Below are 26,134 nucleotides of genomic sequence, written 5' to 3'. Positions count from 1 at the left end.
GTAGTCTGCTTAAAAGTCAACACTTGCTTCAGGTCGGTCCCAGTGCGGTCCCAGAACGTGTCTTTTCCTTTCTCATTCGAACATAATGATTATTGATCCCTCGTCATCCGACCAAATATCTGTCATGTGAGGATCCAATCCTGGCACGACAGCCAGTTGACTAAAAGATGTGCCAGTTGAGGTGTTGACAGCATTATATTACTAGATATGTCTTTCAACCTTGGAAGTTGAACAATGGGGCAGCAACACACATGTACTGCAAGATTTTGTCGGAATCCTTGTATAGCGTTCTACAGCTGTAACATCGCAGCTCTGGTATTCGGTTAAGCTTGGTGGTTCCAAGGCTTTTGGGATGTACATATTGAGAAAACAGCCGTTTAAGAAACATAAGATTGATCTCTCGCAGTTATCATTTACCCCATTTTTCACATTCCTGAAATATAGTCTATAAATTAAATTCGAAGAAACGAACCACCAAACCGCACAATTTTGACAAGTCAAAATTAGAAAAAAGAAAATCCAGGTATACAAGGCGCCATCATAACCATCATGGTACGTGTGGATATCATAAAACGGAAATCATAAAAAGTGAATCGAGAAGAATCACGCATAAGTTAGAAATCTCCAAGTATTTTTTTGGCCATCCCAGTCACGTTTCCCCCAGTATGGTATAAGAAAATTAAAAATAGGATATACAAGAAATGGATCTGTCTGAAGAACGGAAGATGTATGAACAAATAAAGGATGTCATTTCTTCCGACTGCACGGGGGGAAGATTAGAATTTATTATTTGGTTGAGTGGATGAAGATTGCTGTTCAGAACGTTTCAACCGTTCCGGAATCTGATCTGTACGCGTTGCTGGTGAGGAATCAGTCGGCGGAGATATCGCTGGCAATGAAACAGCTGGCGACGGCAGAGCTGGCGGTGAAACAACTGGAGAGGTAGACTGTTGTAATCGTTCATCATCAGGGGTCAGAGCAATAGTCTGACTAGCCGAAGACGATGATGTCTGACTCCCTGGTGTTCCAGACCCATCAGAACGTGAATCTTCACCACTTTGGCGGGTGACGGGACGTCGTCGAAGTTTTGTCGGACGAGCAGGTGCCAAGTATTGATCCAACATCTCGCTAAGAACAGAAGATCGTACTGGCTTAGCAAGATAGTCGTTCATACCCGCTTCCAAGCACTTCTCCCGATCACCTTCAATTGCACTGGCAGTCATCGCAATCACAAGCGCTTGGTTGACGTTAGGGTCCGTCTCTTTTCTAATCTCACGAGTAGCATCGTAGCCGTCTAGAACTGGCATCTGAACATCCATAAGGACAACGTGGAAGGGCCGTCCTTCCTTTGAACGTTGACGAAGTGCATCCACAGCTTGCTGCCCATCGCTGAACGCTTCGCATTCTAATCCCAATCCCCGCACAAATTTGACTGCAATCTTCTGATTGATCGGGTTGTCCTCTGCAATACAGACACGGATTTTCTCACGAGGAACCATCGTCAGATCCCGTCCCACAACTTGCGTAACTCGCGGAACGTCATGTTTGTCGGCCTGGTTGAAGTTTTGCATCCATGGTGCAGTGACAGCAGAGTCCTTGGGGGCTCGCTGAAATACAAGCTGGAATGTGACTGTCGTACCCACTCCGGGTGTGGAGTCGAGCCAGATCAATCCTCCAAGTACGTCTTCAATAATTGCCTTGCAGATACTCAGACCCAAGCCACTACCGCCATATGATCGAGCCGTAGAATTGTCTGCTTGGGAGAATGGCCTGAATAGTCTTGATTTGTGTTCTTCGGGAATTCCAATTCCAGTGTCTGCGACAGAACACTCTAGGCGCACTCGTCCCTTTCCTTCGCGAACAACCATGGCTGAAACTTTGACGTAGCCTTTGGGAGTGAACTTGTAACTATTGCTGAGCAGGTTCATGAATATCTGATGAAGACGAACGGGGTCGCCCATGACGACCAAGTCTTCTGGAACCTTATCCAAATCCTCAATTGTCTCCAGACCCCGATCGCGATGGGTATACCGCAGAGCTCGAACCACCTCACGAATTGTCTCTTTGAGGCTTAACGGCACAGTAGAAATTTTCATTTTGCCGGCCTCAAGTTTCGAGAAATCCAGGATATCGTTGATAAGAGTGAGCAAAGTATCCGCACAAACTCGGATTGACTCTACATAGTTATCCTGTTCTTTATCAAGCTTCGTGCCCTTCAGTAGCTCAGACAACCCAATCACACCATTCATTGGCGTTCTCAGATCATGAGAGACGTTGGCAAGGAATACGGACTTTGCTCTTGCTGCATCTTCCTTCAATTTGACGTTATGGTTTGCCTCGGCCTCTGCAATTTTGGCCTTCTGCTCCGCCTCACGCGCCTGGGCCAACGCACGCTTCTGAGACTCGACCATTGCTGCATTCGTAGCACTTACTTTACGCACTCTTCGGAACAAGAAAGCATTGCTGAGTGAAATTCCGACTTGGTTGCACAGAAGACGAAGAACAACCACATTGCGTTGAGTGAATGAGTTGGGCTTTCCCTCGATGTGAATGACACCAAGTAAATTGTTGGCCTGTATGATTGGCAGCGTAATGACAGATCGACCCGCTGGATACCTTGCGTTGTATCCTTCGCTAACAATGGAAAATCTCTCGTCCTCCAATACATTATGAACGAGTACTTCTTGTCTGGTTCGCAGCGTGTAATGAGTAATCTGTTGAGCCATTTTATCCTCCATCTCCGAAAACGGCAGTCCGTCAAGGAATGCCTTCTGCCCGTCGTCCTGGGAGCCGATAGCCGCAATTGCGAACCCGGTATCTTCAAATTCAGTCGTAATGATAGCTGTATCTGAACCACTGCAAGATTCAAGAATAATTTCAATCATCTTGGTAAGCAATTTATCAATTTGAAGTTCTGAAGACATCACTTGACTGAACTCAAGAATACTTGACAGATCGATAATATCTGAAAAAGAATGTCAACTGGCATCCAACAAATCGAAAGACGTCAAGACTTACCCAACCCAACACTTGGTATATCCAGAGGTCCGGTTTCAACATGAGAGCCCGAATTCTCTAACCAGTGTTTCTTCCTATCATCCTCCAAATTTGTTTGAACTGCAGGTGTGGCTACGGCTGTATCATGGTTAATATTAGCAAGAGAGTCAACGGTCTGTGTGCTGGCGTCGTTGTGTCTGGGAGCAGTAGCTGTCTTCAGCAACCACTCATGCTTTTCTGACAAATGCTCTGCCTTTCCAACCGCGCCGAGGCCCGTCCAGGCAGCAATGGCCTCTTTAATGATGGCCCTCGCCGGCCGTTTTGAGCCTTTTCGAACAAGGAAATCACCTACATGAATAGTTAGTTATGTATCGGATGCTAAATCATGGGTAACTCATCACTCACCGTACAATTCCAGGGCCATTGCCTCTTCCAGAGGAAAGCCGTGGACCTCGCAGTGATCAATAGCAGCTTCATAAGCTTGTACAGCAGAATTGAACTTCTTTTCATGCTCATGCATAAGTGCTTCAATGAGCAAAGCCCACATTGCATAATTAACATCACAAGCTTTTCGACTCAAATCGATTATCTCCTTGCATTTCAATACAAGACGCATATACTCTTCCAAACCACCGGTGTTGGAATTGTCAATATGCTTTGTAAGAATGGCAAGCGGGAGGATGAAATGTGTGAGATGAGATACTCTCATGCACCAGAGTCGTTCAATGCTCTCCATCATGCCAGTACCGAGCTCAATAATCTTGTCATAGTGGCCGTAGGCATAGAGGGGGATCATGGCATAACTCCAGTAGATATTGTAAGGGCGATCTGCTCGCATAGAATGCCGACACACATGTTCCATGTATTCAATAGTACTGTGCTGATCGTCCGTCATGATGAGATCGGGGTTCCTCCACGAAGTTTTGCCTTGTAGTGCTCGTGTTACTTGCTTGACAGCTATGAGAAGCACTCCTGCCCGAACATCCCGCGTCCAATCTAAGATCTCATCGGGCGTCTCTGTGCAAAAGGTCTCAATTTCGGACATATCCTGGCCCAGATACAAACGGGTGGCTGCCATCAATCCGAAACTAGTGAGCATCAAATACGGATCATTTGAGTTGAAAGCATATTCCACAGACGTCTCAATAAAGGGCAGAATCGTGCGTAATGGAACCCTAAGATGCTCAACCATGAATGACTGTAGTATGAACCCAGTTCCACGTGATGAAGGTTCTGCATAAGACTCGAAGACCAAGAGGGACAAGTCACTCATGCTGGCTGCAAATTCCAAATCCTTATGGCGACTGTATGCTGCCATAGCTAGGTGACAACAAGCCAAGCCCACTTGCGAAAAACGGCCTGTGAACAAATGAAGCCTCATCATCTCAACGCCCAAATGCATGTACGTCAAGTCGTCGCCCCAAAAGGCTACAGCCATGGCTTCCGCAAGCACAAGTCCCAAAGCAGTAACCATAGGATCTTGACTGATCGGTTGTAGGATTAGAGTCTCAAAGTCTCGGGGTTGGAGATAGTCTCTCAGCTCCTTGAAAGCAATATCACATTGTTCATATGTAGTTGGCTGGCGAATCTGAATGCCAAGCTCTTCCAACGACGATAGTAGAGCGTCCATAGCGCCGTTGAAGTCTCCAGCGAGAGTCGCAATTTTGCTTTTGATGATCCAGCCTCTTGACTTATCTGCTGCACTCCTAGCGTGTCGGAATACCTGCTCCAAAAGTGTGAGAGCCTCCTTATTGTCTTCTTGGTATGAAAGCAGCTCGGCTGTTGAATTGTGGAGTTGTAAGGTCTCCTCGTAATCCACATCAGGAGCCTTTGCATCCCAGCAGTTAGGCTGTAACAGCTTAAGAGCGTGACGTGAGTACATAAGTGCGGTGGGTCGGGCGCCAAGAGATAATGCAATCCGCGCAGAATTCAGAAGAACCTTCCTATAACGATGTCGGTTTCTGACTCGTTTCCGGATCAAGTCTGTGGATTGACAGATATGGTGCGACTTGGGGTACATCTCGCCCTCCCTTGTGCAATACTTCATCATGGTTTGAGCAATGACAAAATGCATCTTCTCGACATTGTGACATTCGCTCAATGTCCCAACAGCTCGAGCGAATCGATCATGTGCGAATCTATCACTTTGTGTTAGAAAATTGTATACCCAACAAACTCAAGGCAGTCCATACCGAAACTCATCATCACTGTCCCCTGGTAAAACAATATACCCTTGTACAAGGAATTGAAGCCCAGAAACAGCTTCAGCTTCAGAACGAGGCGCAAATGCCTTCGATAAAGGCGTAAGATTGCATTTGATACCATCACCATCATCGTACCAGAACTCTCCCTCCATTAGTCTCTGTATGAGCGAAAATGAGAACGGACTTCCAAGGAAGGCTGCCCAAACGAGAATTGCCAAAGCAGACGGAGGAAACTCTTGGAATCTCTTCAAAATGAAATCCGTCCCCAAGCTGTCGCCGTACTCGGGTGAGACAAATTCTGTAAATATGCGATCGATATCAAACTCCCATCTGCTATTCTTCCAAGAATACCAGATGCAATTCTTCCGATAACAGGTTTCAAGCATCATGCGCATAAAGAAGGGGTTTCCTTGACTTTTCTCAATTACCACGACGGAGAGTGGAGTTTGTCGAGGATCCGGTTCCAGTTGCATTGTAGCCGATACGAATCTTGCAACATCTTCTTCAGAAAGAGGGTGTAGCTCGATTTTGGTGATGCTCGGGGTTTCCGCATTGAATAGAGTTAGCATGTCACGCGACTCAATTTCCTGCTTGCGTGCAGCAAGAATAAGTAAACAGGGAATTCTTGTCTTGCAGATATTGCCTATCAAGTCTGATGACTCGTCATCTGCATATTGAAGATCGTCCAAGCAAACACAGATGAGTTTCTGAGAGCACAAATGACGGAGAATTTCCAGATACATCTCCATTAAGCGCATCGTCTTGTTAGATGAGCTTGAAGTAAATATATCTGCCGGGACTGTCCCGTGAAGGAAGCTGGGCCGCTTGGGGATTTCGGTTTTGGAGTTTTCCTTCAAAATATGTTGCGCAACGCCCATCTTCGGGGAAATAGGTTTGTCCTTCTGGTCATTTGATATCAACTGCTCTGGCAGATCGAGCACCTGGTGGAGGGTTGGCCAAAGTGGCCGAAGAAAAGAACGGAGGTTGTTATGATACTCTGTAGTGACGTCTCGCTCAGAGAATATTTGGCGTAGAAGACTAGCCAAGATTTTGGCAAAGGGTTCAAAAGGGATCCTTCTAGCGCGATCAAGTCGTGCTACCCCGATATACCCGAGTTTTCGAATAGCTGGCTGCACGCGTTGGATGAGATCGGTCTTGCCAATACCAGGATTTCCAGTTATTGTGATAACCTCGCAGTGCCCACTACGCCTGACCTTGTTAGCGGCTCTGTGCCGACTCATAGGGTTCAATGTTTCCATGGGGCTGAGGCCGGTGTTCGCGGAGAGATGAGTAGAGTCTCGGTCGCCGCTATCACCGAGGCTCCTATGATCTGCAGAAGAAGAACCTTTTGTTCGATGCATCGGGCCAAACCCTCTTTGAGTCGATAGAGAGGATTCAGTACTGTGCACAGAGTCGCGAGTAGGTACGTGATTAAGGGCAAGTGGGCCCGCGGTTGAGTTGTGTCTTGAAGGAACATAGTTCAAGGAGCCAGAGTCACTCGATCCTTCGCCAAAGTCAAAACTATCTATTCGACTTTCAGATATAGATGACGCCGAGCCGCCAAATGCACTGAGATTCGCCTGAGCGACCATCTTGGCATACAGAGCTTGTTGCCGGCGATGAACTTTCTCTGCAATGTTCATTATCTTCTGGAACTCTTCCTCCCTACCAAACATCTGAGACGGAAGAGTGAAGAACGAGGAAACATCATTTTTAGCAACTTCGAAATTCTTTAGCGCATTGAAGTCTCCATTTCCAAGCAGCTTCACGATCTGCTCGAGATCCTTCTTCACGGCTGTAATGGTGTGGTATCGGTCAAGAAGGCCTTTCTGGGTCATCTTCGCAATAACAGCAGAAACAGCATCTGGAATGTCCATGCGCTTCGAAGAGACCGGCGGTAATTTTCTGCCAAGGACATTCTGTACCACGTCCATCGGAGTGCTGCCAGTGAATGCCGGTTTGCCTACGAGGATGATCCAGAACAGGACCCCCAAGGCATAAATGTCGGTTCGACTATCTGGTTCTGTGGGCATGCGCCCAGTTTGTTCTGGAGCAATGAACTGTAATTTCGTTTTCACGCCCACCTCGCGTGATAATGCCGACCAGCCTTCGCCCAGCGCATTGTCAAAAGACCTCGCACCGTTTCCCATGTTCACCAATTTGACTTTTCCGTTACAGCGATTGAAATGGAAAGCATCCGGACGGATCTCGCCATGTATAGTTTTCAACCCATAGTGCAAGATTTCCAAGCAGTCGCAGGCACCTATAGCGAAATCTAAAAACACGGATAACGAGGCCTGCTCTCCCGGGGTCGTGTTGCTGCTACTTTCGCTAAAGGTGCCGGTGCCAAAACTGAACCAGGCGGGACCGAAAGCGACGAGATCCTTGAGGGAATTGGTACCAGGTGTTTCGGGCGACTCATATATGGATACAAGGAGAGGACCGGGGTCGCCGGGCTCAGGCGGGAGTCTCACAATATCCACAGGGCGAACGGTATGATTGCAATCGGGATCAGAAACCTGAACAATTGTACGCAACATGTGAAACTCCCTTTCGAGGCGAACGACATGGGACGAAACACGGGCTACGACGGGAAGGAAGGTCGGCTCTTGTTCGGTGCGTAGGGAGGAAAGTTCGCTGCTCGATTCACTGAGGCTACTTCGCCAATGGTGACGGAATGGGGGCCGAGAATCTATCCGCGGAGAATCTCGCGTTGTACTGGGCGTCCCCGAAGACGTCGCGGTCGGCGTGGAGATGTCATGGTCAGAGGTCTGGCGTATTCCCGCGACATACCAGTTATCATACGTCGAATGGATCGGCTCGATCGCCTGGTCCCATATGTAACCTGGTAGCAGTGCCAGGCGCTCAAAGAGCCGCGCAGGAGGCAGCGGAAGGTCGTCACCAAGAATATAATCCTCTTCCATATCAAGATCACTTGTGTCCTAGAACCTTGCTGTATCCGGCAATTGCTAGTCCATCACTGAACAGATCTGATACTCGGAAGCTCCGGACGGACGGGGATGGACTTTTGTTCGATATCTTTTACCAATATATGCAATGCGGGCAGCCTCGTAATGAAGAGAATGTCTATTCTGAACGGTTCTGTGTGTTTGCGTGAGTGTGTGTGTGCGACAGGCTGGTGATACCTTCAATAACTTTTCTTTTCGAGAGGCCTTCGGTACCTGTCGGTTGACGACTTTTGAGAGGTTCCTGCCAAAGATGGTAAGGAAATGGACCAGTGGCGAGGAGAAGTATGGGGTAGGTAGGGCTCGCGGGTGGTCACCTGTCATTCAAGCGAGAAGCGAGAAGCGAGAATGCTGCACTCGGAGAACAGGATCTAGGTAGCTGTCAACAGAAAAAGAGGATAGAACGACAGCCGCGACGATTTGTTGTACGTACACCAGACGAATGTTTTGTGAAGAGGGAACTGCTGACTACTGATTAGTGAAGGTGGACTGACGGGAACGGTAAGGTGGTGCACCTGTACCATTGGCCAACCCACACTTAGCGTCGAGTAGCGCATGCGTCAAAGCGCCGATGCGATCACCAAGGCCGGAGTCACCTGACTTGAATACTAAATGCCTGAGGCTCTTCACTGTCGATGCCAAGACCTGTGATGGCGGTTAGTGAAGTGGTACTCTCTAAGAATTCCGGGGATCACGAATATGCTCTACCGTCGAATCAGTTGATAACTATACATTACCTACTCCGTAGCTCCTAGACTACTAGGCACGCGGTGCGCGGTGCGCGGAAGACAATATATACGTAGCGACTACATACCTCGATCTGCCCTCACGGAAGTCGACTTCCACCTCAGCATCATCATGCCTTGCGAAAGAGACCGACTTAAGGAGTGTCGATTGCCTTCTTTTCGTCTGCAAAACAGGAACATGGTTTATGACGTCGGTTGGGTCGACCTTCTAGACTCTGGCGATCCTTCTTTGGGCCTTCCCATTTTGATCGTGAGCTGACATCATCTGCAGCTGGGAAGTCTGGTCATAAAAAGGCATTCATTCAAGGCCACTGAAACCCAGTACATACGGCTACTATATAAGGCATCAAGGCACTAACTTACACTATGCTCGCTTTGTTTACATAGTACTCTGCCGACGGCCCGCGGGATTCCGTAGTGACGACGTCACTTGTAGTTCGTAGTTCCTGGCATGAGACAGTTATTCTTGCCCCGTTTTTAAATGCCGTTGTTGCCCCAATGTGTTCATCCCCGTCCGGCCTGTGGAAATGGATCTCCCATGGATCATGATTGGCCAGATAGTTGGATTTATGATGGTTCTGGTAATCGGTCTCAAGATGGCTTCAATATACGGAGCATTGCTTTGAAAGGCTCTCACAGAAACAAAGATCGAAGGCTCTTCATCTTGACCAGCCAAGAACTCAAATATTAGTGCTACAGCAGTTCTTCGTGACCGCGCCTTCTTCGCGTGGCTGGGGATAGAGATGAGCTTCTCTGTGAACATGCGCGACACTGACACTCTGGATCTGATTGGCCAATGCCAATGTCCGTACAACATCCATTGTGTACTATGTAACTACTCGGGAGCGCCAAGCACAACCTCCTTGTTTGGCATCGAACTCGTGGATCGGATTCTCAGGAGATCCCCTCTGGCCGAAAACGTGACACAGATCAAATTGCCCTCCTTGTTTCCATGCTGGTTACTGGTGGGGAGGATCGATAAGATGCTTGTCCCGGTACAATCTGAGATTCTCGTCCAGGAGCAGAGTTATCAGGACATGAAGCATCGATGCCATTGCTGCGGTTTGGAGACAGTGGGTGCTACTAAATCTGATATCAAGGACACCAACCTCAAGCTCAGGCCAGGTATGCGTGGACTTGGAAAGAAGGAGAATAAGGGAAATGGCAGCGATATCCTTCACGATATATACGATTGGATTCTTGCTGGCGGTGTGGATAGGTTTCAGTTACATACACCACCTACATAGTCTAACCCAACTCAGGTGGGTGGGTATACATTCGGGTCGGATGGATGACGAAACTCGTGCCGTGCAGGTTACACTCTTTTCTCGGCAGACTTCGGTCAATGCTATGCCAAACACACAATACATATTGCTCAGCTCACCGAGACAAACATGGTTTGTTTTAAGATCAAAGAAGACAACCAAGTAGCTATCTTGGATGGGAAGAGATATTAATAATGCGGCGCCCGTCTGGCTGTGAGTGTGCGGTGGTCGGGGCAGTGTGGGGGGGGACCTAGTCATAACGTCGCTCTTGATTGGCTGGCAATTAAAGCCTTCAAGCCTCGCAGCCTTGAAAGAGCTTAGCACTGAAGTCTGACGGTAAACCCGACAGCCTCGCTGCTGGCGCAGCTCAGGAATTTAAAATAAACAAAAAAAGCCACTATTATTATGGAGAAGTATTGATTCCTCCTACCTCATAGAGGCGAGCGAAGAGCACATGATCTGTGGATAGACGCATCGTCGATTGGCCGCCTCTCTGGGGAAGCCGCCGCCAATGGGAAGGGACCTTCGTTGCTTTCCTTTCCCTTTTCTCTCGCACCTGACGCGCTAGCCCATAACGGGCCTAGCACCTCCAGCCCAGTTACGTCATAGCCCAGGCCAGGCCAGACAGACAGGCGCCTTCCCTTTGCACCGTCCACTTTCCAGAAAAAATGCAGAACCAAGTATCCGTAGACCAGAGTAGCACTAGGAACAACACCACGATCTGCCGCCACTTAATCCCCATCTTGAACCTATCCCAACTTACTAGCTAGCTAATATTGATCTCGCTCCTTTGCCCTGCACACACTCATCCAACCCGGTACGATCTCGTCCCCTCTCCCCGTCCCCGTTGGCTAACTTGTGGCCGTGTGCAGATCTTGCCATTCCGTTCTACTGACACTCCCCCGTTTGAGGCAGAATATTCACTTGTCTACACACTACACACTACACACTACACACTACTACTATACACGCTGTGCTCAGTCTCATCCTAGCGTGTTTCCTACACCTCGCCTGCGTCGTTCTTAATTACTCTTCGCCTCCGTCCGCCGATTCATGGATTCTGCCAGCGACCCATCTGTGTCCTGAGCACCCTGGGTACTCTCCCAGCACAAGTAACACCAGCAATCGCAGTCGGAAACCCAAGCGATGCCTGTTATACTGTGTCGTTCATATCAAGCACTTCGAAATATCCAGTAACTCACGCATGATAGAACAAAGGAGGAGTGGAGGAGGAGACTCAACTCGCGGACACCATGCGGCGGAATCCAGCCCGCCTAACGCCTACCAAGGCTCCTTCCCCGTCTGCCGGCCCTCCATCGCATAGTCGCAACTCATCGCGCACAGAGTCTTTGCTACATATCACTGCGACGATTTCTGAGACTTCGCCAACACAGGATGGAACTTTCGATCCTCTATCCGATGCTGCCGCAGATGCGTCCTACACCGCACAGAGTAATGCTCGAAGACTGGAGGAGTTGAAGAGACAAATGGAGCAGACTCTGATGAATCAGCAAGCGCAACACCACCACCACCACCACAAGTCGCCCAAGGCAGGAACAGGAACCGAAAGAAGCCGGAGTCCCACGCGCATGCAGATCCCTTCTCCGGGTAGCGGCCCCCGTACGGCAATCAGCTCGAAGCCTCAGTCGCCATTCGATGCTCCTCCTCATACAGGATCCAACGGATCAGCTACCACTGTCAAGGGTTTGCCCGGCAGGACGCCGGATATTCATGTTCCCAAAACCCCGTCTTATCCGTTCCCATTAATGCCAGCTTTACGAAATCAGCATGCAACAACAAATGGTCAACTACAATCGGATGCCGCCGCGCAGAATGCCAGCAGTCGAATGAAAGAAAAGTCTAAGTCTAAACGAACCGCGTCCAAAGCTCCCGGCACCATTGATATGAGCTCTCCTCCGAAGATCAAATCTGGCTCTCACATGAGCTTCTACCTGCCAGAAAGTGCTAATATATCCGAAGATCCTATGTACCCAAGCCCCAATCTCTACAACGTGATATTGAAACTCAACTCCGAGCCGGGACTGGAAGCATGGTGGAAAAACGTCATTGATATTCTTCAGACTCATTACGGAATGGAGAGAGCATCTCTTGCCGTTCCTGGCGATCCTACTGATCTGGAGAATGTCCCATGGGGCCAGAAAGCCAGCTTCAATCCTAACGAACTTTTCGATGTGGCCGATCCTACAGCATCATCGTCAGACGCGCTGACTGCCTTCAATGAAGGTGCCGTGCAGGAGGAGGAGGAAAAGGACGACGCCTCGTCGAAAAGAGAGGATCTCGGAAACACACCGACTCAAAAGAAACACTCGTCTTCTAAGAGGCCATCGTTACTAGCGCGGCATTCTTTTGCTGGGTTTACCCGAGACCGGAAGAGCGTTGGCACCCCTTCCATCAGCGGTACTCCTGCTAAATCTACCTATGAAGTTTCACCTACAGTCTCATCAATAGGGTACCCGACGAGTAGCGGTGCCGAGTCCCCGCCTTCATCGACTTTTGTATCCCAGGACAATGATATGAAATTGGGCCTAGGCCCTGGGGAACCTCCTGCCCCTAGAGCCTCATCTTCAATGGCCGTTTTTACTATCCCCCGGGACCTAGAAGCAGAAAACCAACCTTTAGTGAAATCAACGGGCATCGTGAAACTCTTCGGCCGAAACAAACCCGCAGTGTTGACTCGAGAATATGCGTATGACCCGGCAGCGCCTTCGTCGTTCGAAGCTGATGTGACCGCCGCGGTACAGAGTCCGAGTGACGTACTACAAGCGACCCCAGCTAGTGAACCGTCACCTTCCATTCGTCCAGAGCCGATCAAGGTCGATAAAGACCATAACGTTATACCACCACCACAGACTCAAGGCAGCAGGGTGAAATCATCAGCGCTCAATCCACATGTTTTGTCGCACAAGAAAGATTCTCCCGGTCAACATGCATTTCCACTTTACGAAGAGTATGAACAGGTTCCAAGCTCACCATGGTCTCAATCTCCAGCGCCATCACCGGCCCCGCGGGTAAATCCAGAGCAAAATCCATTTTTCATGAACCATGCTGTAGATGAAACAGCTTTCGCGCAGGATCCTCCACCCCACGACTATGCTCAGGCGCAACCAGTTGCTGCAATTGGCGTGGACAGGTCAAAGAGTGTCGTTCATGTCCCTTTAATATACGCAGGTAATACACAGGAGCTCACGTCGGAGACGGTTAGGTTTCCTGTGGCTGTTCTCTCTTTTCTATCACCAGTTGTCCCGTATCCGGCAAATTTGAGGTCCTCGCTGTTGTACCTGATGCCCCATCTTACTTCATCCTATTCGCTGGCCCACCAGTACAGTCAGCTCGAAAGACAACTGGTCCCTGGAGTCTACAAACCCCGCTTTGGACATCTTCTCGGTCTTGGTGGCACATTCTCGGACGCGAGCAGCGAGCTTGAGCTGGTAGCTGGCCTTAGCGGCCAAGCAATGACGGATGGTGGTTCCATGTCAGCGCGAGCTAGCGTATCTAGTCCTGATGAAGTTTCCAATGCTTCAAAATTCAGCCCCTCTCTGTCAATCGTGGGCACACCTGCTATCGACAATGTGAGTACAGGTCCTGCCAGTGAGCCAGGCACAACACCGGCGATAGGACAGAATGTCGATCAGAGCGATGGATACTTCAACCTTCACCAAGTGCGAAACTCCGCTGCTCCTCTTACCGCTCGTAGTCGGGGATCAAGATCCAGACAGAATCTCTATCCGTCAATCCCCGTTTCACCGAGCATCGCTCGATCGAAGTCGGTTCGTGAAGAAGATTGGCTGGGCCGGGACTCAAGAACCACTGATCAATCTCATGATAGCGGACGGCCAACACCAGCCTCTGCTCCCACTCGCAGTTCGTCTCGAAACGCCTCGACTACATCAGTGATTGCGCAGTTACAGCGAGAAGGTGTCTCTATTTCTGAACATATATTCCAGCTGATGCTTAATTCAGTACCATTACACCTTTTCTTAGCCAAAGCGTCATCTGGTGAGGTGTTATGGACCAATTCCAAGTTCGACGCTTACCGTCGAAGTCACCCGCAAGAGCAGTCAATTAGAGACCCTTGGCAAAACGTACATCCCGAGGAGGTGGAATCTCTATCGAAGCAGTGGCACAAGGCTCTCCAGACAGGATCTCAGTTTACTGAAAGAGTACGGGTAAAGCGATTCAACGATGATAATGCCTATAGGTGGTTCATCTTCCGCGCAAATCCGTTGCTATCTCAAACAGGGCAAGTTGTTTCATGGATTGGATCGTTTCTGGACATACATGAGCAGCACGTGTCCGAGTTGCGCGCCGCACAGGAACGCGAGACTTTTGCAACTAATGCGAAGTACCGTGCCCTCGCCAACTCGATCCCTCAGATCGTCTTCGAAGCGACCGAGCTTAGAGGATTGATCTCAGCGAACGAACAGTGGCATCTGTACACTGGTCAATCCATCGAAGAGGCAATGAATTACGGTTTCACAGCGTATATCCATCCCGACGATTTGGAAAAATGCGGTATATTGTCATCAGAGATCTTTAGAGGGAGAACTTCAAGTGACGTGGCTTCGAAACATCCCGATGTTGGCCCTCTCAAATTATTCGCTAATGGGGTGACTCCCGGCTTAATTGAGCTCGTCAACCAAGGTATAGTCAATTCTCAGCAAGATGAAAATGGGCGTATCTTCTACACTACTGAGCTCCGAATACGGTCTAAAGGCGGTGGTTATCGCTGGCATCTCGTGCGACTAGTCAAGGTGGAAACTAGCAACTTTGGAGATGACGAGGCATCGTGGTATGGCACTTGTACTGATATCAATGATCGGAAGCTTTTGGAACGCGAATTGAACAAAGCGATGCAAAAGTTGAACCGAGAGATGGAGTCCAAGACAAAGTTCTTCAGCAATATGTCTCATGAAATCAGGACACCATTGAACGGTATACTTGGAACAATCCCGTTCATTCTCGACACAACGCTAGACCATGAACAGCGTCGCATGTTGGATACCATTCAGAACAGCTCAACCAATCTTCGCGAATTGGTTGACAATATTTTGGATGTCTCGCGAGTTGAAGCTGGGAAAATGAATATGGTCAAATCCTGGTTTCACCTTCGCTCTGTTCTCGAAGATGTCATTGATACCGTTGCGCCCAGAGCCATTGACAAGGGTCTCGAAATCAACTATCTCATGGATACCGATGTCCCTGACATGGTTATTGGGGATAGATTCCGTATACGACAAGTACTCATCAACCTCATGGGTAATGCAGTCAAATTTACTCCACATGGAGAAATCTATACTCGATGCTCTGTTTACCGTGAACCCGGAGTTCCACTCAGAGATACCGAGTTATTGCTCAATTTCGAGGTTGTCGATACAGGAAAAGGTTTCAGTAACACGGATGCTCAGAGATTGATGCAACGGTTCAGTCAGCTTGGCGGAAATGGATCTCAGCAAAATGCTGGCAGCGGACTTGGACTTTTCTTGTCAAAGCAGTTGGTCGAGATGCACGGTGGTAAACTAACCCCTAGCAGTAGAGAGGGACAAGGCGCCAAGTTTTCCTTCTACATCAAAGTCGATGCACCTCCGCAAGTACCAGAGCCCCCGTTGACACGACGGTCATCCGATATGTCCGAGGCTGCAACGGCTGCATCTCAGGGAAGCTCCCAGCTTCGCATTCCTTTGCATTCAACCAATTCCACCGATTCCAAAATATTCAGTCTCCAGGATTTATCTCCTGCTCTTGATATGTCTCCCTTGACTGAACTGTCTGGCAGCCCTGATCCTTCTATACGTTCCGGGTTCCATTACCGAACCGGCTCATCAGTCTCTTCAGCAGTAGCGACTCCGGACTCTCTGGCTCCGTCCGAGTTGGGACCAAAGATCAGACCATCTCCACTAGCCCAGGACTTCTCGTCTGCGGACACCAATGAGAGCAACGAGACATTGGTACAGTCTACGCCTACCATTGAGAAGGCCTTGGGACCTAGTTATCTTCGACCAGTTATCTACTCTGTTCTTATCATTTGTCCTCTTGATCATGCTCGAGATGCTGTGAAGCAGCATATTGAGCAGGTCATACCTCTTGAAGTCCCTGCAACATCAACAGCGCTCGCCGATCTAGATGACTGGAAAGATTTGAGAGAGACTAGTAGCTCGGTTACGTTTTCGCACGTTGTCTTGGATTTCCCTGGCGGAGACGAAATCATGGAGGCGTTGCAGTATGTGCTAACCTCTGATATGAAAACGAAACCGTCGATTGTCATTATATGCGATTTGTACCAGAAGCGACAGATCAGCGGCAAGATTGAAGAATTGATATCAGCCGAATTCAGGGTTGATACTGTACCAAAACCCGTCAAACCTTCAGCGTTTTCCCGGATTTTCGATCCCGACAACAGACGTGATTTGAGCAAGGACCGTAATCAGGATATGGCACGAGAGGTTAATAACAACTTCAAGACAATGTCCAAAATGGTCAAAGAGGTCATTGGAAACAAGGGATACCGGATTCTACTGGTTGAAGATGACGAGACTAATCGTATGGTAAGTATTTGCCTGTCCTCAATTTCTCTCCCATCGGCTAAACTTCGATTAGGTCATGTTGAAATACCTGGATAAGGTCAAAGTGGTTTCAGAAACGGCGAGCAATGGACAAGAATGCTTGGACATGGTTCTTTCTCACGAGCCAGGCTACTATTCCTTGATTATTGTAAGTTGAATGTGTCGTTTAATGGTCTGGATCGAGCTAACTGAGATAGTGTGATATTCAAATGCCTATCAAGAATGGATATGAAACTTGTCGGGAGATCAGAGAGTGGGAAGCCAAAAATCACTTCCATCAAATCCCTATTATGGCGCTGTCTGCCAACGCGATGACCGATCAAATCGACGATGCTGCTCGGGCCGGATTTAACGATTACGTGACCAAGCCAATTAAACACAATGAGCTTGGCAAGATGATGATGAATCTCCTTGATCCTAATACGCCTGGAACTCTACTACGAGATCGCAAAGATTGGCGGCAACAAAAAGCTTAGTATAATAATAGCTTACACTGTTTACGCTCTCGTCCTTTGCGTCCTTCTGAGATCGATGATTTCAACTTGAAGAAGACCTTCATTACGATGTCGGCCATCTGTTACATTATATATACATACATAAGGCGTTTGCACGAGCGGATGGTGTCTGGGACTGGATTATAATGCCGTTACTGTTACATGACTTCGCTTCTTGTATTACCCTTTCACATACCCATGCGTTTTGTCTTACCTTTACTTTTGCCTTTCTGTTCCTGGCATGGCATCTATGCGTCTTCGACTTCAATTTTCTCTCCCCTCTAATTCTTGGGTAATATCATGTATATGAAACTCGAAATGCGTGGGATTTTTGTCTTTGTTATTGTTTTGGGGGTTTACTATAAGCGGAGAAAGCATTTTTAAACACGCTGCATGGGATGCTTTTGTTGGGAACAGAATTTGCTTTGTTCTATTGTCTCGTGGGACTTTACATGCATATAATTGGAGTTTATCAAAGAATATACTCGCTGTTTAGCGGAGATACCTAGGTTTGTCGACCAGGCTAACCTCTCCCTATAGACTGCTCTTCCAAGGTTAAAGACCATTCTCGGAGATGAAATCATTCCAATTATCCAAAATAGCATCCTTCTCAACCCCCTTCCACAACTCATCAACCCGTTCAGCAACTCTCGTCGTAAGCGGTCCTCTTCTCAACCCTTCCAATGTAGCAGTCAACTGATCACCAGACCTCGAGCCAACGATAATACCATCCCCATTCTCCCCATCGAGATACGAATGATACACAATCCACCTGTACGCCAACTCAGCCTGCGAGATACCTTCGTCGCGGGCCAATTTTCCGAATTCAGCGAGAAATTCCAACATGGATGGTTTATTGTATAGCGCATGCATCATCTTGCCAAATATCTGACTCGTATCAAACCTCCCTTTAGCATTCGCAATGTCTCCGGGTGTCTTGGTCAGAAATCCACCTGCAATAGGCGAATACGCGTAAAACGCGATGCCGTATTTGCGTAGGATGGGGAATAATTCGGTTTCTATTCGTCGGCCCACGGCGTTGTAGTTTCCTTGGTATACGGAAGGGAGGACGAAGTTGTTCTCTAGAGCGGTGCGGTAGACTTCCTTTACTTGGGCGGGAGAGAAGTTTGACAGGCCGAAGCGTTTGAATTTGCCGGATTTGTGGGCTGCGTTGATGCCGGAGAGGGTGTCTTTAAGGGGGATGCGTTTGTCGGGGGCGTGGATGTAGTATACATCTACCTGTTATCCATCAGTATTCCTTTTATGCTAACCCTAGCAACCCGGGATGAGAAGGGGGATACGAACAGAATCAGTATCGAGTTTCCTCAAACTCTCCTCCACAGCCTTAACAACATTCTCTCCACTGGCTTCCACACGCGACAATCCACCTCCAACTTTCGTGTCAATCACGAACCCACGAGAGGCCGCTTTGGCTGCACCGAGTAATTCTTCACTATCCCCGTAGACCTCGGAACTGTCGATGGTTGTGATACCTTCCTTTTCAAGGTAGTCGAGAACTTCGCTGACATTAGTTGCGGTAGAGCCGTATTGGGTGTTGAATGAGGCGCCACCGTAGATGATTTTGACGTTTCTTGTCATTTTGATTTTTCTTTCGGTAGACAGCGGACTAAGTGTGTACCCTTTTTGTCTTGGGGTAGAGATAGATTCTGGTCGTCTACTCCTAGAGTTTATATACATTGTTTCGTTAGGTTTCTAGATGATACCATTGGTGCCATTAATAATCTCACGGTTTATCAGAATCAGTGTTGACGTCGGGAAAATGGGAAATCACCGGACTAACTCCGTATCATCATAGAATTCAAGCGCAGGGTATCCGGATATAAGATTCGAAGATAATGAAGATTAATAATTCTAATAATTCAGTATCCTCACTGCGTGTATTGTGAGGGTTTCAATGAGTAGAAATAGGGGTTGGTGAGTTTGTATCCATACAGAACTACCAGTTCGCCCTAAAAAGCTATCTAGAAGCCGGCGCTCGGGAGTAACTACTTGGCTCGGAATCAAGACAGTAGATAGCCAACTATAAATACTTATGTCATGGACAGTTATTGGTGCTATATTGTCTGCTTGATATGTTGGCAATCTACATGTATCTCAACATCAATTGATACCATTTCTTGATTATTCTTGAGACCTATTTCCGGTACTATAAGGTACTAGTATGTTGAAAACGGCCATTGCCAGTGTTTGCTAAGTTGATGATTATCAAGCCGCTTCTTACTACGCCCTGTCAAAGACCGTCTATTTCCTGACGTTCATGAACATTGGGAGTGTGACGACGAGGGGATACACCATAAACAGCTTAGGGCTCAGTGGCGGGGATCACCGTTCGGTATCAACATCGGGATACCGCGTGCTTATCAACAAAGGATCTCGGATTTACTACAGTAGAACCTGACTATAACGAACAGAAGACCTCTCGGGTCCCAAGTCAATCTACCTAGAAGTAAGTTCGGTTTAGGGATATAGGGCACCTTCAGTATACATCTATTCTAATGTTTGTAGATAGGATACTCTTCAGTCCCATATTAAAGTAATCCAAGCTCAGATCAGTGAAGATATGACGCAGCCTTCCTTTCGTTATAGCCAATTGGAGCGAGCAAAGGAAAACTCACCCAGCTTGGCTTGAAGAATCTCTAGATATATCAAGTGTAAGATTAAGCCCCGATATTTTTTCTGGATGTCAATCTTACATTTGCAGAGAATCAGCCAAGAGAATTTCTTCCCAGCAACCTGAATTGGAGCACGAGAAAATGGCCAGACGTTTGAAATTATCTGGCAAACAGTCATATTCGTGGGAAGGAAAGTTGAAAATGATGGAAATAGGAAGTCATATTATTACAACCACGAAATAAAAGAGACAAGGTCCCCTCCATTGAGACAGGTCACGTTGCTCGAGAGTTTTGCATCAAAGAAGGCGCTTTAAGTCGATGGATAGACAGTGAATTGATCTCTACATTACCCATTAGCCGAGTCGCCTGCACGAAAGACAGCAGCTTCAAGACCAACGTGATACCCAAGAAGCATCAGGTCAAGATGCTTGCTCAATCCTTCCTACGCCGATAGAAGTTGGAAGCGAACAATTTATCCAGGAGAGTACGGAAACACCTGATCAAAATTATGTCGTTAGATAAAGGCACAAAATTCTTTCAGTGGCGTTTCAGAGATCTCAGACAGATTGGAATATTTACCAATCGTGACTTAGATTATGTTTGTATCTTTTCCCTCATGGTATCATTCAAGATCACTAAGTTGTTCTAGGTGGAAATTTTTGATCGCCCAGTCCATTTTATCGACAGATCCAGCAAATGGAAGAATGCACATACGTATGAAGACGCTTAGACTATCGCGGGTTAATGGAACTAGATTAAAATTATCCGTACAAAGGAGGACCAGCTCAATGGGCCATTCTTCTGACCTTTTATGAAGGCTGCCAGGTTCTCTCCCCCTTGCGCTCTCATTACGCGGAGCTTCTACGACAGACGTGACTACATCAAGTATATATCTGTCTTCCACTACCTTCCAGTGACCTAAATACCTAGGTACATAAATCTTCCTGCAAAGTGGAGGAGAGAAAGAGCCTCGAAAGGAAAAGAAGACATCTGGAGAGCGCTACCTAAGGCATATCCAGAACTCGACGAAGGGGTATCTGGATATGCGATCAAAGATATCGAGAATTAATAATTCAATATCCACCACCGTGTCATACTGCGTGTATATTGTGAGGTTTTTATCAGTTGAAACAGGGGTTAGCAAGTCCTGTATCCACAGACGCACAGGAGAACTAGGTAGGTAGTTACCAATTAACCCTAAAACCAAGATAACCGTTGCACAGTTCATCGGCAATAGCTACTTCGTTCGGCAATGGAGACAGTGGATACTGTCAACTATGAATACGAATATCTTGGGCCAGTGTAATTGTGTAGCCTAGCAGCAGTGTCGCCTGCTCCAGCATCTATGTTCATCTCAAACGTACCCGGTTTGGGAGGAAACCCTAAGCGGGCCATACTCGATCTGCACTGCCTTTTTGAGAGCATCTGAGGAAGACTTGTTATTATTCACCACACAAACAGAAGAGACTCACTGAGTGCACGAGGGATTCCATGCGAGAAAAGTATGGAAGGTGCACTCTGTTTGGCCTATTACTTATTTAGGAAGTTTGCATCTCGACCTCATGCCGAGTTTTGTGCAAGTTCTCTCTTTGAATTTGCTGATATAGGAGGAGAATAACTTTTCTATAAAAGATCGCTATGACTAAACAATCACAAAGGAAATAATACAAAGCATGGTGTAATCACAAACGACACCATCCCTTACACATCCACAAGCACCTAGGGAGATATCTACCTCATCTCATGATAGTTACTCTCCCGATCAACATCCGATATCGACATCAAACCATTAGACTGATAGTACTTCCCATCCTTGCGACCCTTCATCGCTTTTGCCAACTCACGCCATTCACTCCTCCAAATCAATCCCGGATGAAACACCGTCAAAGCAATCACTGCAATAGAGATCATCGCACCCTCAAGGATCATGAATGTAACCTCATCATTAGCCAGAGACCCATTGAATCCGTCAGAAAGTTCTGCGCAACGGAACACGGAACGAATAAAGATTGTCAATGTGGCAATTCCGAGAGACCACAGGAACAACTTGAACGAGCGCGAGGCACGTAGGGACTCATATTGTGGATTAAAATCCGCGGCTCGCGCACGGCGGACGCGAAGCGCAAAGTCGGTACAGAGGACTGCAAAAATGGCGAGACTGAATACTTGCCATGAGACACCGGCTATCATGATGTTGATACCGGTTTGTTGTGTAGAGCCGGTGGCGCTTGCTGCGATACCACCTCCGGCTGCTTGAAGCAGAAGAGCGATGAAGTCGCCTGCAATGAAGAGGTAGGTGTACACTTTGGGACGGAAATAAGATATTCTAGCACCGTAGACGATGACAATTCGAGAGAAGCAGAGGTAGATAGCGGCCGAAAGGAAGGCGGGAGCAATTGTCAGGCAGACCAGATACCTGTCCTGTCAGAAGAGGCCGTAAACCGAAAAGCCAAAGTTCGGAACTTACTCAAGAAATGGATCCATGGGAAACGGATTAAAATGCATTTGCACTCGTCCAATATATCCAATGATCTCACCAACTAAGCCGCCAATCATGGCGACCAGATAAGTCCATGTTTTGTAGTAGATGCCGAATCCTATTTGCAGCAATAATGCAAGGGCGAAGATGGCGATGTATAAGACGTTGCCGCCGAGTGAAGGGATGTAGTCAACATGAGCCCAGTTTAATGGGCAAGTATCGAGTGTGCATAGGTTGGTATTATTGTAGAGGGTCTCATTGAAGGTGCCTGTCGACGCGTTGAACATCTTATTTAGGGTTCGAGGTTGCCGAAAGTGTAGGAGAGAAGGATCAATTGGTCAATACTGTAGTTATTGCAATTGAGGTCCAAAATTGAAGATCAAAGAAATTCTTGATATTGTTGATGTTCTTTCTTTGTACCTCCGGGTATTCACAGGTCTCTTTATACCTACGTATCTCGGGCTTCATCTTTTTTTTTCAAAATGTACCAAAGATACAAACTAGGCATCTTCTTTTTTTTGCTTTCTTGATATGGGGTCTAAAGCCTCCATTAGTGATACTAGCTGAGCAGTGTCTGACACACTAAACAGCAGTCTGAATAGGCCCGAAATCTAAGCCTCCCTCGGGAGAACGCTAACCACCGCAAATCGGGGTACAAGATCATATCGGATCTGGTATCAATGCCCAGTTACTGTCTGTTAAATCGACCGTGATTAGCCAGATCAGATGCGGTAGCATATAATTCATTTAAGGGTTCGTATTCAGGACCTATTTTTATCCACTTTAATTGGGATGCCTGAAAAAGCTTGGCCTAAATGGGTCCTGCCCAGATTTAAACTATTGTGCTAGTTTTTAGCACTATGTACATACGAAGCACTGCTTAGCATTGTCTGCTGTCAAATTATTAATAGTGTACATAGTTGTTTAAACGAAAGTCCGCGCTTACAAATTTGGGGGAAACTGTCATGACTCGCGGACAATTGATGGACCAGCTGAGTCGTGGTTTCAACTAGGGCATTCACAGACCAACTTGCAATTGGGGTCCGTTTTTGACGTGTACAGTTAGGTAAGTTGCGTAGGCGTTAACCACTCTTTCATACTAAAGGGTAATGCGAAAACATATAGATTGACTTGCTTCGCCAAGGAGTCTTTTGGTCCTTTGGGACCTTAGCGTTTAGGCTGCTATGTTACCAATATTGATGGACTAGTTAACTAATGACTTGGATGTCTTAGTAACTGTGCACCTATCGATGGGTAAACCGACAGCGGATTATTGAGCGAATTCGCTTTGATGAAGCGTAGGGTACCCAGGGGATTATAAAGAGGCTATTATTAGATCGAGGTTATGGATAGAGTCGTGGTGGACATAGGCGTCGATTCTGAGAATAGATGTATGATTCAAAGGACAATGTTGGATGTATTGGTATGCCATCTAAGCTCCTTTACACAACTATCAACTGTGATAATAACTGACTGTTGTGAAGTACTAGATTAGCCCTAATCGACTTCCTGCGCTATTAGTTTTTATAGCGGAATCGGCTGGTTTTGGCCGGAACCGGGACTCGAGAAGTATAACTTCAATACAGCATTGCAGGAGAGAATACAGCGCCCTTACCATGAAACTATATACCCGACTTTGTTGACTTCAAAATGAGTAATCTAATTGCCGGGGATGAGGAGAAGAGCGCTCCCGTTGATGGGGATGCGATTGCTCCGACTGAAACTGCACCCGTTCCGCACACATCAAACCAAGCAGAGCAGGAGAAGAAGTCAAGTGCAATCCCTAATCTAGAGGGCAATACTGGTAACCAGTCAGGAGACTCTGAACAAGGGAGAAGACCATCAAGAGCTGCCGATGGTCCATATTGCATACTGGCGGAACGGCAAAAGGTCTTTGTGATACTTCTTTGCTCCTTTTCTGCGATGATTTCACCCATATCGAGCAGCATATACTTCCCTGCTATGAACAGTATTGGAAATGATCTTGGGGTGTCAATTAATACGATGAATCTCACTATCACGATGTATCTGGTTGGTAGAGCAAAAGACATCTCGTTCATCGGTGTGAAGTATTTGGCTAAAAGTGTGCGCAGATTTTCCAAGGGATAGCTCCATCCTTCATCGGAAACTTCTCAGATATCCATGGCCGACGGCCAGCATACCTGATCTGCTTTACAATATACCTGGCAGCTAATATCGGATTGGAAATTCAAAACGACTATGCAGCCCTCATGGTCCTTCGATGTCTTCAGAGCTCCGGAAGTAGCGGTACCATTGCACTGGGTAGTGCAACAGTTGCTGACATATCGACCCGCGCTGAAAGAGGGAAATATATTGGATACGCGACCATGGGAGTCACGCTTGGACCAGCTTTGGGTCCTATTATCGGAGGATTGATAGATCATTACTTGGGTTGGCGGTGGATTTTTCGGTTTTTGATTATCCTCGCCGGAGTGTATGCGACTTTTCTCGTCGTTTTCCTTCCAGAGACATGCCGTGCAGTTGTGGGTGACGGATCTGTACCGACCGCCAAGTGGAATCGATCTGTGTGGCAGATTGTGAGTAGCAAGCTCCAACCCTCGAAGATCAAGGAACCAAACTATGATTCCGTGCAAAAACGCAAGCGCCGACCCAACGTCTTTGCTTCTGCATTGATTGCCACTGAGAAGGAACCTGCCATCATCCTGGCTTATGGATCTTTGATTTATTGCGGTTATATGTCTGTTTTGAGCACACTGACATCTCAACTAAAGACCCAGTACGGCTTTAATTCAATCCAAATCGGGCTGTGCTATCTTCCACTAGGCTGTGGTAGCCTGACTTCTCGATGGACGGTAGGGTTCCTGCTTGACTGGAATTTCAAACGGGAAGCTGCACGACAGGGCATGCCAATAATCAAGAACCGACAACAAAATATTGAAAAGTTCAATATCGAGGTGGCCCGACTTGCAATCACCATCCCGTTTGTGTACGGAGGCGCACTGTGTTTGATTGCCTACGGATGGGTAATGCAATTCAAAACCTCTCTCCCAGGACCAATGGTCATGCTGTTCTTCATGGGCCATTTGACCACTGGAGCTTTTAGTTCACTGAACACATTGATCGTTGACACGCAACCTGGAAGTCCAGCAACAGCTGTGGCTGCAAACAATCTCTGGCGTTGCCTGACTGCTGCCGGCGCAGTTGCAGCAGCAGGTCCCCTAATTGAACGAATTGGAATTGGTTGGACCGCTAGTTTTATTGCATTCCTGTGGCTATTGTTCAGTCCGTTGATGTGGGCGGTTTATAAAATGGGATATGTTTGGCGGGAAAATTTGCGCAAGAAGCGTGAACATTCAGTTTAGCCCTTGCCAGTTTGAGATGGAGTTAAAAGTTGTCGGATTAGTCGGTTTATTCCAGGCCAATCCTGAAGAGTGTTCTACTAGGATGAAAAGAAAAGAAGTGACTAGCAAGATTGTATGTATTCAGTTCTCTTTCTCTCTCTGTTCATCAAGTTTCAAAGCTCGGGTTTTCATAAACATCTTTGGCGGGATGATTTGTGAGCTATCATGAGGGGTAAGCATTGAGCTGAAATCTAGGTGCCCAGATATATGCCCTAAAGGGCCGTTTTAGACCTGTAAGATCGAACGTCGGATCTCTCTGCCTCGTTTGTAATCCGGATTATCGTATGTAATGACCGTTAACGTTACCGTCATGTTATACTCCCTGCCAAGATATATATATGGCTTGAAGCCAAGCATATTTCTAAGAATACTATATAGTAGCCAAT

At 47.3% G+C, this 26,134-nt stretch overlaps 5 protein-coding genes across 5 annotated transcripts; 2 read left to right on the top strand and 3 right to left on the bottom strand.

Annotated features, from left to right (window-relative positions):
* Positions 1–394: 394 nt before the first annotated feature.
* Positions 395–8,125, bottom strand: TSTA_031220 (sensor histidine kinase/response regulator, putative; the record flags this gene model as incomplete). The annotated part of the gene is made up of 4 exons (XM_002480249.1): positions 395–2,965; positions 3,019–3,345; positions 3,403–5,135; positions 5,190–8,125. The coding sequence occupies 4 exons, from the start codon at positions 8,123–8,125 to the stop codon at positions 777–779; spliced, it is 7,185 nt and encodes a 2,394-aa protein (XP_002480294.1). The 3' UTR covers positions 395–776.
* A 3,306-nt stretch (positions 8,126–11,431) lies between these two features.
* TSTA_031210 (sensor histidine kinase/response regulator, putative) lies at positions 11,432–18,492 on the top strand (the record flags this gene model as incomplete). The annotated part of the gene is made up of 3 exons (XM_002480248.1): positions 11,432–16,741; positions 16,794–16,907; positions 16,957–18,492. The coding sequence occupies 3 exons, from the start codon at positions 11,432–11,434 to the stop codon at positions 17,233–17,235; spliced, it is 5,703 nt and encodes a 1,900-aa protein (XP_002480293.1). The 3' UTR covers positions 17,236–18,492.
* TSTA_031200 (aldehyde reductase (GliO), putative) lies at positions 16,964–18,960 on the bottom strand. The gene is made up of 2 exons (XM_002480247.1): positions 18,559–18,960; positions 16,964–18,492 (listed from the first exon to the last, which is right to left on the bottom strand). The coding sequence occupies exons 1-2, from the start codon at positions 18,949–18,951 to the stop codon at positions 17,809–17,811; spliced, it is 1,077 nt and encodes a 358-aa protein (XP_002480292.1). The 5' UTR covers positions 18,952–18,960; the 3' UTR covers positions 16,964–17,808.
* Positions 18,961–21,509: 2,549 nt separating this feature from the next.
* TSTA_031190 (RTA1 domain protein, putative) lies at positions 21,510–22,774 on the bottom strand. Its single transcript, XM_002480246.1, has 2 exons — positions 22,354–22,774; positions 21,510–22,302 (listed from the first exon to the last, which is right to left on the bottom strand). The coding sequence occupies exons 1-2, from the start codon at positions 22,650–22,652 to the stop codon at positions 21,618–21,620; spliced, it is 984 nt and encodes a 327-aa protein (XP_002480291.1). The 5' UTR covers positions 22,653–22,774; the 3' UTR covers positions 21,510–21,617.
* Positions 22,775–24,015: 1,241 nt separating this feature from the next.
* On the top strand, positions 24,016–25,709 carry TSTA_031180 (MFS transporter, putative; the record flags this gene model as incomplete). Its single annotated transcript, XM_002480245.1, has 2 exons — positions 24,016–24,261; positions 24,459–25,709. 2 exons carry the CDS (start codon positions 24,016–24,018, stop codon positions 25,707–25,709), a joined length of 1,497 nt encoding a protein of 498 aa, XP_002480290.1.
* Positions 25,710–26,134: the final 425 nt, after the last annotated feature.

This window comes from Talaromyces stipitatus, genomic scaffold (genome assembly GCF_000003125.1).
Source record: "Talaromyces stipitatus ATCC 10500 scf_1105507295541 genomic scaffold, whole genome shotgun sequence".
Taxonomy (NCBI): domain Eukaryota; kingdom Fungi; phylum Ascomycota; class Eurotiomycetes; order Eurotiales; family Trichocomaceae; genus Talaromyces; species Talaromyces stipitatus.
The sequence above is the reverse complement of the archived record's forward strand: the minus strand, read 5'-3'. Positions and strand labels throughout refer to the sequence as shown.

Excerpts from the sequence above, each read along its gene's own strand:
- TSTA_031200 (XM_002480247.1), bottom strand. The coding sequence starts at position 18,951 with ATGTATATAAACTCTAGGAGTAGACGACCAGAATCTATCTCTACCCCA. Across the intron at positions 18,493-18,558 it reads GGAAACTCGATACTGATTCT|GTAGATGTATACTACATCCA; the intron begins GTTCGTATCCCC and ends GATGGATAACAG.
- TSTA_031190 (XM_002480246.1), bottom strand. The coding sequence starts at position 22,652 with ATGTTCAACGCGTCGACAGGCACCTTCAATGAGACCCTCTACAATAAT. Across the intron at positions 22,303-22,353 it reads CCCATGGATCCATTTCTTGA|GTATCTGGTCTGCCTGACAA; the intron begins GTAAGTTCCGAA and ends CTGACAGGACAG.